This window comes from Neopsephotus bourkii, unplaced genomic scaffold (genome assembly GCF_033783945.1).
Source record: "Neopsephotus bourkii isolate Nb327-2 ecotype Australia unplaced genomic scaffold, CSIRO-AGI_Nbou_v1 NB_1037, whole genome shotgun sequence".
Taxonomy (NCBI): Eukaryota; Metazoa; Chordata; class Aves; order Psittaciformes; family Psittacidae; genus Neopsephotus; species Neopsephotus bourkii.
The window spans coordinates 387,000-402,746 of NW_026901526.1; the positions used below are offsets into that span (position 1 = coordinate 387,000).

Genomic DNA, 15,747 nt, shown 5'->3' on the forward strand with positions numbered 1-15,747 from the left:
TATTAAGTATTAGAAATGGAAATATCTGTAGCTAGAGAAATACAAAGGAAAGGTCAAATTACAATTTCAAATATATAAATGACTCACAAATTTACTGAGGGTATGATGAATTCAGGTCTGATAAAACATCAGGGAAAACAAGCATCATGAAGCTACGGTCCTTGGCAATTAAAAGTCTCACAATCAATTTAGTAACTAAACAAGTCAGTAACATCCAAATACTCCACATGATTCCTTGTAAATGTGGGTAGATTTTCATATTCTCTAAAATATGTCAATGTTGCTGCTGCCAGGTAGCAACAGCCCATTTCCTTCTTCTGGATAGGTTAGATCCTACAGTCCTGATGCCTCAGGTTTTTATGGCAGTCTCCTGTTAGTCTGCAAAATAGTCCACTTTGTTGTGAAAACACTAAAATTTGCAATCATTAAGACTACTCTAAAAGCAGTTTTTTGTTGAGAGGTGCTAGATCACAAATTCATGTTGAGTTGTGACTGTTATCTGTTGCTGTAGCCCTTCCTATTTACACTAACCATCCTCTGCTACCAAAAGCACGACATTATTGTTACAGATGACAATCATTCATTTGCATTATTCTGCCAATTGACAGGATTGAATACAGAGCCAAGTATAATTCTAGAGCCTGTTAGCACACAGCTACTTAATACTGTTTCCACTAGCTTTTTAAGAATGAAAATAATGTATAGAAGCACTCAAGTTTTTAAACCTGTACCTAATTGCAAAGCTTTTTACCCTTGCCATCAACCTTTGTTGTGCTTTTGCCAATTTATATTGAAACTTATTGTTGCCAGTATATTTGACAGTGATCATTTAAGCATCCTAAACCACTGCCTTTCATGACTCCACATAAATATGGTCAATTATCATATATTATTAAGTATAGTGTTATCCAGCAAATAAAGATTTGATATATCCAGTCACTAGTTTATCTACATTTCATATGAGAGCTACTGAAAGCTCTTCTGAGGCTCTCTTAAGGAAATCAGAATAAAAATACAGAATACATGACTCCCCCTGCCACCAGCAATATAAACAAACCTGTGCCTACTTTTCTGTATGGAGCCAATTCTTCATCAACTATCAATAATGAATTCTTTCACTTGATCTGGCCCGTATTTTTGATATATGTGAAAAGTCTTAGCTGTGTCTCCAATCATATGGTTCCCTCAATGCAAGTATACAACATCTCTGCCTCCTTTGCCGTAGACTTAACTGAGAAATACCACCTATACAGCAGAACTTCTAGTTATATAGCAAAACTAGTTATATAGCAAACCTTCTAGTTATAGTAATAATTGGGAATATGCGCCTTTTGGTCCTTTGTACTATTGTCATCATTACTATCCATAAACCCTCCACAGCTCTTTTTGCAGTAGATCACAAAGTTCACCCCAAACCTAATACACAACTTTTCTTTTATGAACAGACCGCCACATACAGTGTTCAGACCATGAATCTACAGGCAGCCTTCCCTTCAGTCCTCAAGGACTTCTTTGGCAACACCAACAAAGCCATTTATGACCCATTTCATTTACAGAAGCTTTAAAAAGCATATTAAACTTTTAAAATTCTTTAAATCCAGCTAAATCCTTCTCATATGGTCAATAATGACATTATTTTTGCTAGTGGCCTTGTCACATATGCCACAAACACCAAATTTAGACAATATGTTTATGAGAACAGGGTACCACAGTATAACCTAGTTTGATGCTCATAGTTACAGTACCTCTCAACTCCAGACACTTTCGTGATCATTTTTAGTTTCTCTGTTCCTACTTAGATCAGCATACATTGTCCAATGTATGTTTTCACCTTTGTTCATCTTCAGTTGCTTGTGGAAAAAGCCAGATTCAAAAAATTCCCTAAGAACCAATTCTCAATTCCAAGCAGATGCAAATTCCTCTATGTTTTTCTGTTCCAAATCTACTTTTTCCAACTCTGCTGTGATAAGTAGTTAAAACTTCAGCTTTTATAAAGTATGGTTTTGTTCATTTATGCTCTGGGTATATTACTTCTGCTCTGTGAAATGTCCAACAGTAGCCAACCAGCTCTGCATTTTTCCAAAGTTGCTTAAAGCCTCTGCTCACGCACTTCTACCATCTACTCTTTTTACTGGCACCTATTGCTTGCAAATAGAGAGTGAATCACTGTGAAACACCCAGCTGTTTACTACCTTTCTGGAAATTTTCAACTGCAGTAAGTCTTTTAACTACTCCTCCTAGTTAAGTGCTGCCTGAACAATACACTGGCACTGTACATTGTTGTTCTTCAGTAATGATTCACAGCCAAGGGTCTGAGAGAAGCCTGTTTTACTGAGTGCCCAAACTCTAACTAAACACATTATATTTCATGAGTCACAACATAACACAATGCAGTCCCAAAGCACTGCATGTGCACACTCATTTCTTTGGCACTTACTAAAAAATTAGTAAAAAGTATCATCTTTCTCTTTGCATTACATGGGTGCATTTAATATGAACAAAATAAATAAAAAACCTACTCTTTAATAATCTGGAAGAAAGAAGGTGAATGGTTCTCACTAATGAGCTCAGTCATGATTGCCTTCACATATCTGAAACTATTTATTTTGTATTTTCCAGAAGGAGGCTTTTTTTTTTTCATTTTATGCTTGTGCATGATTAGCTCTGGCCTGCACCCAGGTCTATCTTGCTTACCTTTATGAAGAGAGGAACAAGGAAATCTATAAAAAGCACCATACTTCACAGTTATAACTTCATCAATTGTGGTGTCAATGACAGGTGCCCCTAGGATAAGCTGGCCAGAATTTTCTGCAGATCTATATACCAGTACTAGATTTTGTCACCTTTAACCTCTTTTCCTTTTCCAATAGAAGACTTTAATTTGGAAAGCACATTGAGTCATATGAAATCTCCATGGAAACTTTTGTTCAATCCTTTGATCCATTTACATAAGACAGTATACGCTATCAACTGACAGCATTATTAAAAATTGTATCTCATTTAAAAATATCTTTGAAGGTTTAAGTGATCTAATTAGGAGTCACACTTATTATTACTTCCATATGCGGTACAGATACCAGTTTCTGTGTTTCCCTAGGTAGTCTTGATAGTGTCTTCCATATGGTAGGAGACTTTCTTGCGTACTTTCATTCTTGTGGTTCTCAGAAAGTGGTATTTATTAACAGCAGATGAACTCAGCTGGAATTCAGAAGGCCACAGGTGGCCAACTGCATGTCTTAAGGAGTTCTCTAATATTTCAAGGATGGCTTCCAGGTCACCCAAAGACTATAGAGATGCAGCAAAACAACCTGCTATCTCAGGAGCATGAAAAAGCAAGTCAATGTGGCTCACATGATTGGCATCATCAGAGAGTGCCAAGATCAAGTTATACGCTTCACACTCACAGTAAGAACTGCAGAGAACCATTAACAACTTCTGCCTAAGAGCAACTCCCAACCCCTGACAAACATACACTTCTTTTACCAGCCATATGAAGATTCTGGCATGTAGCTCATGAGGTTGAAGAAGGTTGCCCAGCTCTGTTACAGACACAGCATACAATTGCAGTTCTAGTGATTGGGATGGTTATTAAACTTGCATTATAAAGCAATCTATTCACATAAAGGTGGACACATGCATGTCAATTGCTGCATGTTCTTTTGAGTTTGGTAGTGTGTGGGAACTCAAAAACCATTTTTAAGTTTGTATCAAACACAAGAAAAGAAAATAATTATTGCTAGACACCCTATAGTTCTGGCAGTGAAATACTGAATCATAAACTGTAAAACAGTATGTGGAGGTGGGAAGAATAGAAGGCAAAACAGAGTGTGCTTTCTGTGCAGTGTCCTCAGACAGAATTCTAAACTGAGACTGTGCATGGCTATGTTAAATAGTACTAACAGTCTGCAGGGCAGGAATGGATTTTCTTAAGCAGTTTCCACATAATGGGCTTGGTAGCTTTGAAAAATGCCTTTCCTTAATGGTCATTCTATTGATGTAGAGCCTCAAGACAATTTTTCTAATTAAGCAATAAATTACAGCTGTAGGAAAGTCTGGTAAGTCACTATTAGATCTGTGGAGAGTTCTGAACCTTCAGGTTTTTAAGGACATGGCAAGCCTCTTACCTAACTTTACTCATGAGTTGTTCCTTCTCCACCTAGTTTTTCTTACGGCTTTGAGATCAAAAAGCTCCCTGCAGACCTCACAATGTCACTCAAAAGTAGGTGGTTTTGGCTCACAGATGATATTTACCACAATAACAGCTCCTTTCCCCTCTTAATTTTCCTTCATTTTCCCCTATGAAGCTGAAAAACCCTTATTACAGTTTTGTTCCGTGTTTTTCTTCCGTTTCTGTTTTTTCCCTTCTGAGAGGCTGGAGAAAGGTGTTGTTGATATGCTGTCTTTCTTTGTGCTCCACAACTTGCAAGATATGCCAGATGTTTGATTCCTTCCAGATCACTGGGAGGCAGCCAAAGGGCATACTCCAGAAAGTCTGAGAACATATACTGCATCAAAATAAACCTGCTTTTTGACAGTTACACATATATCTTCAAATTGCTTCCACTGACAGAGGCAAGACCCCAAATTTGCTTCTAGGCTTTCCACTGGAATGCCCCAGCAATTCTTCTTTCTGTAGTAAACCTGGAGCTAGCAGGTGATTTTAGATCATTTCATCTTTTCCTTTGCATTGTAAGGGCTTCTGACATGTCTGTATTTGAGGGAGAAGAAACAAAAAGGCAACTTTCTCACCTAATAATACAGTTAATGGAACAGAAAGTGAAGAAAAGCTGATGAAAAGGTGCAACGAATTCTTGTTTTAATTGACAACTATGAGGTAGCTTCTCCATTAACCTTATGCAACTGGTTTGTAACTTGTGCAGAGGATTAATGCCCTCATGATGTAACAGCACACAACACAGTACTTTTAGTACTCAACATCCACAAACATCTCTAGCCTGTTAAATCCTTCCTATGCTTCTAGCTTCAGTGGCATCTTAACTAGCTGAATAGAGGAATTACATCTTATACAGACCAGTATTTCATGTAAAATTTGTTTGTTCACTTACCATGAAACAGTTTAAGCTGAAGCAGCTCATTTACTTTAAAACCAGTCATTATTCTACTTATCTTTAACCATATACCTTCTAACACCTTCTCAGGCTAGCGTAGAGTCCTTATCTAGCCAAATGCAGAGGCCAGATTTGACATAGGCATGCCATTGATGTCTACAACAACATAACATGGTCGCTTTTACTTTCTATCACTTCTGTGAAGTATTTTATTTGCATTTTCATTAACATAAACAGCTTAGCCAAGTATTTTTCACATGTTCAGATTCCGAGCCTATCAATGCAGATGAATGATACAGATTTTCAGCCTCAAAATTACTTCTGAAAAACTGGACACTCCTTATCCCACGTTCCCAAAAAGTATCTTTGCTGATGTTGTCCTGTTGGCAAAACAGACAAAAAGACCTCTGGAAACACCTTAGTTTTACAATCCTAGAAACATTTAACAACAGAGGTATTATCACAGAACCCCTTATAATTTGTCCTGCTTCTAATTCACAAGCATTCGCCTGAAATTCTATTAGCATTCAAGTTTCCCTTAAAAATTGTGTTTTGAAATGCGGAATTGCAAATTACTGATTACAGTTATAGAATATCAAAAGATGAGACAAACTACTAGATATTTCTTTGGTAAAAACATCCTAGTTCATTTTAAATTACGCATAAATTTCAACAGTTGTCTCATACAGAAGGTTTCCAAATCTGCAGTTCCATTTATCATTCTTTTTGCAAGGTTATGCTCAATTGCACAGTTATGACAAGATTTAATCACAGTTAAAGTGCAAGGTACTAGCCTGAATAAAAGTCTACACAGAAACTTTAAAAATGTGTTCAGTGTAATGACTGATTTTTAAAAAATGAGAAATCTAGCCTTTTCTCCTTAAAGACAAGATCAGATTACACCTTATCTCTTCACTAAAACATACATTGTCTGACCTCAAAAGGCTCAGAAAGTTATTATTACAGAGAGCATGTCCCTCAGAATGTGTGAAAAAGAAAAGAGGGAAATACCACCCAGCAAAAATAACAAACCAGTAGAAATAACAAACTCCCCAAAACAGCTCTTGAATATATGACACCAAGCACTGATAATAGGATGCCTCTCCACAAGCAATTCTGGAAAATAAAGAGAACAAAGTATCTGACGGAAATCACAGTTTAACATTTGCATATCAGCTGGCAGAAGCTCACAGGACTTAGTTCCAGTTCCTCAGGAAATTTAAGAACTTGATTTGTGAATATCCAATCACTGAGAAAGTATCAAAGAGATACACTGGAAATAAGAGTAATTTCTGGTGTAGCAAAGGATGTATGTATCCAATACTTCTGAACATTAAAGTATTGTGGCAAGAATAAATCCCATCAGATTTCACCAAGGAATCACTAGTGAATTAGCACGAATTTCAGAAACTAGACTAATCTTCTTCTGTTTCGCACACTCCTCCAGCTATTTGAAAGTAATGAGCTATGGGCCACTGCAATACTATGGTATCATTTAGAGTAATTAAATGAATATTGATAGCAATCAAATTAATTTCACTTAAGATTCTTTAATATATATCCACTTCATATTTCTGCACATGGTCCTTCCCCAGCAGAAAATTAATAGCTCAAGAAGATATTGCAACCAGATTTAAAACTATTAATAGTTTCATTTTGAAGGGCTCTGCCACATCTTATAGCCTTTTACAGAAAAACAAAGCTAAATAGAAACATAAGGATCATACTTATGCGTTCAAAAAAGATAATTCCTGATGAGCTTCTGGAACTCCCTAGCAAATAATGAGAATTCTTGGGATTCCTGCTGTCTAAAGATTTATTATTACTTGGTGCTAGGAGCTAGAAAGCCAGGTAAGATTCTTTTTGCATAAAACAACTGAGGGGAAAAAGTACACTCAATTTCTAAAAAACACTGGTTTTGGAGATTGTTTTCTGTTTCATCAAGATACTTGAAGAAATTCTGTATTCTGGTTCAACCATTCAGCTCAAAATTAGAGATGGAAAGGGAAGAGCTGTACATAGATGAATTACATGCCAACCTACATCCCTATCCATCCTTTAAGTTTGCTAACTTATAAAAATATAGCTAGCATTTCAGAAACAAGACCTTCTCCCCCCACCCCAACTTATGTAAAAGACGTGTCTTCAATAAAACAGGCTCTGAGTGACAATTATGATTATGTTTCTTTCTGCTACTGAAGGAACTGATAATAGCGAACTGAGCAACTATGCATCTAGACATTGCAGGATGTATCTCAACAGAGTTAGAAAGGAATTAATATAACTCTCCCTTGTTGAAAAAGGCCCAAGTTTCTTGTAAAAAGCCTATCCAGGGCACTGTCTCTGAATTCTAAAGCAACTTCACCGATAGGCACAGAATTAAACGCATATTTTCAACAGCTGTCTAAGGGATGCCTGAAGCAGGCAGACAGAAAATTATATTGAACAAGAAATCCAGGCAGAGATTTGCTGGTGGCAGAGCAAGAATATTTTTCCATCAGTCCACTGTTCTGCCATGGATTGTCACAGACCTGGCCACATGATCTTGGGCAGGTTAAAAAAAAAAAAAAAAAAAATCAATAAAATTCCATTTTCTGCCTTAGATTTCAGACAACCAACTCTGGAATGTTAGAAGGTATTTTATAAATAAAAATGAATTTGTGCTGTCTCAACTGTGTGTTTGAAACATGAAATGACTGTTTCAGCTTTTATATTTAAATAACATTTAGATAGCCCCTAGGAATCTGCTTTAAAGGCCAAAGCCAACAATTGGAAGTTATTTGCATTAAACAACTAATAAAACACTTTCTGAATTGCATTTTTCTTAGGAACTGTGATGTATACTACAAGTAGTAATCTTTCTGACTATGACACACTCAGCAGCACAGTTCTTAGTAAAAGAAGGGAGAAATTAGCAACCCAAAGTGCTGGAACAAAAGAATTACGCCCATACCAAAGCATAAATGACAAAAATGGCTATCAATGTGACCTCCAGTTTTAAGTTACTAGGTCACAAATTGAGCATACTCCCCTCCTTAGTTACCTAATGCTTAGAAATTTTCTCCTGTTTTTCAAAGTCTTGCTTTGTGGACTAGATAAGAACTTCATTTAAGTGCCTTCCTTATTTTCTGGTGGCAGAACTTTTACGTAGGTTTAGAAGACCACACCTAACAAGAACAACAAAGTAGTGTCAAAGCAGCTTTCAGGGACAGAGAATATGCAAAACACAAACATCTGAAATAGGGCCCAGATATCCAGGCAAAGTACCACAGCTTAACAATGTACTGCCTGTGATGAGTACCCTTAACAGCTGACTGCAGATGTTTTGAGCCTGTGGCAAATGGAAAACAAAAGTATTCCTTTCTTACTGACACTTGAGCCATCAGCTGGATCAGCTAAGCTCAAAAGGCTCATCATCTCCCCTTCAGATGGGTTCAGATACTCTGAGACAAGGATTCCTGCCAATATTCCTACTGAATGTCTCCCACTCATTTTAAATTCACACACCTGATTCAAGCAATTCAGCCTAAAAGCAATTATGGAAAATATTCAAGTACTCAGTTGTATAGAGGAACAAAATCACAGGACTAACAATTGAGGATGTTATTGCAGAACATTAAACGATATCCCTCTTTTATGCTACAGAAGAGGGAATTACTTCATTTTAACTATAATGAAACATGTAGAAATTGGAAGTGAATCTCCATTCAGGTGGTTTTGTGCTAAAATGCAAGAAATAATTGCTTAATAAACTGCTGGCACATTTTAGACCGTGCTTTATCATAATCCCCAGTGAAGACTCTAAGAGACAGCTTCATCCATTTAGTACCTTTATAACATAAATGGTTCAAGTCTTAGAGTGTTCCCTCAGAACAAGAGACATTTTCGACGAGTGTTTGAAATGCAGCATTTCTGACAGAGATAGCAAATGCTACCATTCATGGACATACACTATACAGGGTCTTAAAAGATATGGTGTTTAGCATTTAACGTCCCTGCATGTAACACTGGTACTAAAAGGGGAAAATCTCTTCCCCTCCATTCACACACCTGTTTCAACAGAAGCCTGACACACTTTAAGTGATCCTTCTTCCCCTGTGCTTTGTTTTGACACAAATCGGGAGGTCAGCTCCCAGCATGCCTGCCAGGCATTCCAGATATGTCTTCTGTGGCTTTTAACACTCCACACATCAACGTTGTGTCCAGCTGCAGAAAAAGAGGTTTTCCCTTTAAACAAGGACAAGGAACTTGTGCCATGCAGATGAACTGGTGTGCAAGTTAACCAGCTCCAGCAGTTCACTTTTGTCAACCGAATGCACAAAACCTTTCCAGTAAGCCTGCAGGACATGGGAACTGCACAGCTGCATCACTGCTGTGATGTGCTTACCAGCCACTGATGTGCTTACCAGCCACAAACAGAGCTGTGCAGCAAAGCCCTGGGCTCAAAGGTAGCTTTGTGGTGTTGTCAGTTCTGCTGTTCTCTCTCCTTCTCTCTCTCTCACACCATCTCAGGGAATTCTTACTCCCCTAAGGATTCTCCAGCACAAAGGCAAATGAAAGACACTTTCCAAGCTTTTGGACAAAGTGAATGTATGCTTTTATACAGTTATTTTTCTGGAACTCTATTGCTCTTCAAGACAGAAGTAATGAAGTACTGTGTATATTTTGGAGTTATTCTTTAAAGCAATGGCAAAACACAGGTAACATTTTTAAAACAGTGAGAGGTATGCCAAGTACAAAAGTACTTGTATTGTAACAATGAGCAATTTCAATACTCCAGCTGTATTGAACCGGGAAGTTCCTGGAACGCAGTTAAACTAAATTCTGCTTGGCTCAGAGCCGTGCAAATATTTCTTTTCCACATTCCCACCAATTACAGAAGTACAATAAGTGTTCTTGTTCTTAAGTGCACTATTACAAAGACACAAATAAGCCATTTTTATTCCAGTGATTGGAGCTAACATTTTTAAAATACTGTACTACACATTTGGCAAAATTGAAGCATGCTCCAATTTTTATTTGTGTTGCATTAGAAAGCCATGTCATAGGAATCAACTGAAAATGGGTAGTACCACAGCATGTCCGAATCACACTAGACACTCTTATGATGGTAGTAGAGTTGTTTACACTTCAGTGCTAGTAAAAGTATTCACGCTTGGGAGAGCAGTCACCAAGCAGAAATCAGCTATTGATAACTGTTTCCATGCAAGCAATAGCAGATATGTATCATGACAGAACCCTTTTAGTGAAAAATTATATTGTATAGTCAGTTATCATTATAAATCCATGTTTCAGATTGATAATTTTATACTGATTTATCCTACTAAAAAAGAAAAGCTAATCAGAAGTATACACATTTTACATATTTTTAGAGTGAAATATATCACCCTCACAAACATTGTCTTGCATCAGTCACAAAGTCTACCAAAATCTAGAAAGACCATAGGAGTGGAATGTAATCTCTTGATGTACACCAGCTGTAGTCTGCCTATACCATGTGTGCTTATATCTCCTCTTACAGATGCCCCAAACTATAGCACAAGGTTGAATATGAGTGCATTTATAAGCACAAAAAGAAAATTGCCCAATTTTGGAAGCCTCCAGCCCCATGTGGGGCGCACAACAAAGATATGTCTGAAGTGCAGGAGGGTGAATTTCTACAATACTAGCATGAAAAAAAATATTCTACAGAATCAGCCATTATCACTAAACATGACAAATTAAGCATGGAAACTCTACTTCTATGCTCAGCTCAGACTCATGTGACCATCTTAGAAAAGAAATCTAGGTATCTCACTAAGAGTTAAGTACCACCTTATTCACATTCTGCCTAGTCTTACCAATCCTTTACACATAGCATGTACCAGGGGTAGCTGATCCTACAAAGACAGCATCTAGCCAGATCCACAGGTAGCGATGTTGAGAAACATAGTTCCATTCTTTTCAAGACAAACTGCTAAACTCCAAGCCCTGGAGTTTACAGACTGCTACTGGCAGGAACTCTCTGACCAGTGCAAGGATGACTGGGAGACAACTATGGCTTTGTGGACAGCTTTACACTGGATGGAAAGGGGATCACATTTTCCTCATCTCAACTACAGTACCAAAAAATGAGATAAAAGTATCACCTCTGTACAACATCCCTTTGCACTCCCTTGATAGAAAAAACTTTGCAGTGTTTTTGAGATCTGCTCAGATTCATTGTCCAGAAAACGCAAGGCCATATTCTACCACTTCAGAAAACACAACAGATCACATCCTCAACTAGGTATGAGCTTTAAGTGTTAGGAAAGGATAAATGCCTGCTTTGCAGATATTCTCCACCCTCAGTGTTTTCAAAGCCTGTATCCATAGCTGTTCAACAACAAAAAGATAAATAGCATATTCTCATTTAACACCATGACCACCACCAAAAGTGCCTTACTACTTCCAGGCTCTAGGGTCTGCAGTTTTCTTCCTCTCAAACTTACTGAAAAAAACCCCAAACCTGCCCATAAAGCACTGCTAAAGGCATCTTCATGGTTCAGCACTGATCACAGTAACCTTATCTTCAGTTTTTCCAATGCCTATCCTTCACCTTTACATTAGATGCCAACTGTATCAAAGAAAAAACTTGGATCAATCCCCATGTCCTTCTAGAATTTTAATAACTAACCTCAGTCAGCCAGTGTTTCCACTCCTTATGATATCTTTTACCATATTAAATTGTCCTTAGGTTTCTGCATCTTTCTCCTTAGTCATACAAAGCATTATCCCCTACATAACCTACAGACCTATTTATTTCTTCAGATGTCATCTTTGGTGTTATGTGTATCCATGGTTACATCAAGGTGACTGGCTAACAGAAAAGTGAAACTTCTGGTTCTCTCACTCCTTATATTTTTTCCTCTTACATGTCTATCATTACCATTTGTCTGCAAACATGAGTCTGCTACCAAAAATAGTTAAAAAAACCCCACACCACAAGCAAAGCTGCTTACAGCATCAGCTTATTTATGCCAATGTTCATACCATGTCTTTCTTTCAATGTATGATTTACCTGATCTGTTCTCTAGGCTTTAAAACCTTTGGGGCAAGAATTATCATCTCTGCTCATATTATAGTTAGCACGATAAAGACTTAAAACTGGTTAAAGTTGTCAAATGTTACTACAGTATACTGCTTTTCATACTGCCAATTCAGTTAGGTTTTATTAGCAATAGTTTGCATGCTAAAACTACGCACAAACCTTAATTCTATTATTACATTGCATGTGAAAAGCCAGCTATTGCCTAAAACGACTCCTGCATACCTAGCTGAAGAAAGATTTACTACATCTAACAAAGGATGGTACAATTTAGCCTTCCTTTACAATGAAGCAGACAAGACAACCACTCTTTGCTGAGCGAATGCTGAAGAGTGGCAATATTAAGAGAGTTCAAAGTCACTTTTAAAGTGACTCTTAGATAGATGCTTATCTTCTACTCTAGACAGTTGGGCTAGACTACTTACAATACAATCATTGCTTGGGTGCTGAAAAAAAACCCAATCTAGACAGGTGATGTGTTACTTCTGATTTGCTGTTCTCCTTCCATTACATGCCCAATACTTAAGCAACACAAAGCTCCATTATGACACTGCATCAAGAAAGTGGCTGTACCCCATTTGGAACCCTTTTTGAGACAGGACAATATAATAATATTTCCAGACAGAAGGACTGCAACTTCTTAGGTTTTACAAGAGGTCATACTATGGAATCTCAGTAGTACATCACACTCACCTGGTTACAGATGACATGAAAAAAGCTCATGGACTTACTGACAATTCTCTGATTAATTTTCTTAGTTCCCTGTGCTCATGCTTCTCAGCAATAGTTGCTGGATCCTCTGCATATTTGTTGGTTATTTTGCAGGCCTCTGTGGCCTCAGAAGAATTGAGTAGAAAAGTTGCAAGGTTCTTTAACCCAAATCTGGCTGCACAGTGAAGGAGAGTAGGAAATTCTTCCAAATAGCTACCTGTATATGGAAACAAAAGCTTTCATAAAGAAGTTTTACTTTTATAGAACACCTTGTTTTACAAAATTCCTTTGAATATTAGTCCTATGGAATCACAGTTATCAAACTGCTAATACAGAACTTCTATCCAAAGAACAATTCCTCTAACTAACATTTTTACAATTCACATATATATTATAACAAAGGAGCCTTTAGTCTAACTAAGAAATCTTTTTGTTTTGACAGAAGGATTTTAAAGCATTTAAGATCCATTAAAAAATAAGTTTTCTTGCAAGGAGAAGAAAATTCTACAGCCAAGAAATGCTTTTGCTTGGGTGTATATTATTTAATGCTTTAGGAATATTTATAGTTTGCAGCATTTCAGTTAGGCATTTTTATAGGTTTATGGCCCTCTTTTCATATTAAATTCAATTAAATTTCAATGAAAATTCCCATGACTACCAGAGACTTGCAAAATTTTGCTTACCTGTAATGAAAAACTCAGGGAATTTAAAGATTTATGTATTGGATAATGGTCTTTTAGGATTTACCTGAAAAAGTATGATATTCATTTCTATCAGAGACTTTATTTTTCACCTCGGAGGACTGGGACAAACCTAAACTGAAGTCAGTTTATCATTTCAGCATAGTCCTGTATTCCAGCTCTACAAGAGGCCACAAGTTACACAGTACAACAAAGAACAGAAGGAAAAAAAGTGATCAAGCATAAACAATACTTCCCTTTGCCTTCATACTCTAATTTGGTTCGTTATGCAGCTATTTGTCTATATATCAGCATGAAATGTAACTCTTTTCCAACTATGTATTCATTGTGCTCCAGGCACCACCAACTTCATGCACCCTCAGGGTCTTTGGCAGCCTTTACTACCCAGTGCATGAAGAACTGCTTCTTCTAGTTTATTTTCAACCTGGCTCCTGCTAGGTTCAATTGACAATCCTTAATTCATGCTATTCTCCAACCCTCTCTGCCCTCTCTGCACTTCTAAGTGATTTACTCATTCCCAGATTCTTTCTTGAAGAGCTCCAGTCTACTTAACTGTGCCTTACAGAGAATCAACCCCATAACCCCCACTGCTCTTTTCTGAACATTTTCCAGCTTTAATATATCTATTTTGAGATGACAGGACAAGAGCTGCACATGATACTTAAGTTGTGGATGAGCCATGTAATTTATGCATTGTCATAATTATGTCCTGGTTTGTTCTCTATTTCTTTTCTAATAATTCTTGGTATTTCATTTGCTTTTTGATCTGCTGCCTAGCAACAAGGTGATGTTATCATGGAAATGCGTGGTCTTATTCCTCAGTGTTAATAGGCTGCTCAAAGCCTCTCATTCTGTATGACAACATAGGACCACTTTTTCCACATGCATCACTTTGTTTCTACCTACAATGAGTAGCATATGACATTTTACTGCACAATTACTAAATCTCATACAGCCTTTCTCCCATCCCCTCCCCAACTAGACCTCCTCCTTACTACCGTGAACATTTTGTATCACTAGCCTAGGCTTTTTCCAACTGTCTGCCTCCTGGGTTTGGCCAGATATTCATCCATGTGGTGACTTGACTTGATTGAATTGATCAGGGTTGATGACTCTTATAAAAAAACTCTAAGAAATCTATAAGCAAGACTTCACCTTACAAAAAAATTATTTCATTACAACTATTAATTCATCTGGTAGAGACAATGCATTAACCTGCTTCCAGTTCTCAAGGTCCCCAGAGAAGCCGGGCTTTGGCATCATAGTTACACCTTCTAGTACTACAGGACTGAAAAACTGCACAGTACTGGTAGAAATCCAGCTATTTCACTTCAAAATTTCCTCAGAGCTCTTATGAATATCAGTTGGTCTTGGTAATTTCTTTGTGCTCAACTTGCCCATTTCTGTTGTAACTTCACGATTTCTTCAACTCCAGACAAACTCTTTCCACATGTCTCCCAGCAGGACTACAACTTGGGAATCTACACAGTTTCCTATGGCTTTCTCCAGTTCTCTTTCGTATTCCAGTCATCAGCTGTCCTACAGGCACACGTCCTGCATTTTCAGCCCTTCATATGCTGGAAAAAAGACTTCGTAGTAGTAGCATTGCTCAACATATTTACTGAAGTTCCACAAACTGGACTTCATTCTGTAGAAGATATCTAAACGTTAGACCAGAATATAGCCGTTTGACTTCTTGTCACTACTTTGCTGACTGCAGGGAAAACCTAACCTCACTCTGCACAGATGGAGGCAAATATATACCAACTTAAGGGGCTGTCACATGAGCAGTAAAAATGTATGCAAGTAATTTTAAGGCTGGGATCACCGCAGTAAAGCCAAGTGTACTTTTACACATTACACAGGATTCTATAAAAAAAATTAAATTTCAATGTGCAGCAATGTTGAGGTGTTGAGCAGCTATTTTAAGGAGCAGATTACATGAAAACTAATCAATAGTCTGCATCCTGTTAGCAGACCCTAGAGGGTCAAAGGAAGCTAGTAAAAAGAGTATTAACAAAGTATTAATAACATGTTCTAAAAGAATTTCCACTCATGCTACTGATACCTGAAACAATTGGTTACAAATTCAAAAGGAGAATCAAGCCTATATCTCCAATGGACTGCATGCTATGATTTTATCATCAAAATAAAGAGAAAAGGAGACAATGGCATTTAGAAGCATCTTCTAGGCTTATAA

The 15,747-nt window shown here is 37.4% G+C and overlaps 1 protein-coding gene across 1 annotated transcript in view; it reads right to left on the reverse strand.

Moving 5' to 3' along the window:
- Window positions 1–15,747, reverse strand: part of BANK1 (B cell scaffold protein with ankyrin repeats 1) — a 139,960-nt gene that overhangs the window by 64,764 nt on the left and 59,449 nt on the right. Inside the window, 1 exon segment of the mRNA XM_061360909.1 lies at window positions 12,867–13,063. Within this exon segment, the coding sequence (XP_061216893.1) occupies window positions 12,867–13,063 (197 nt within the window).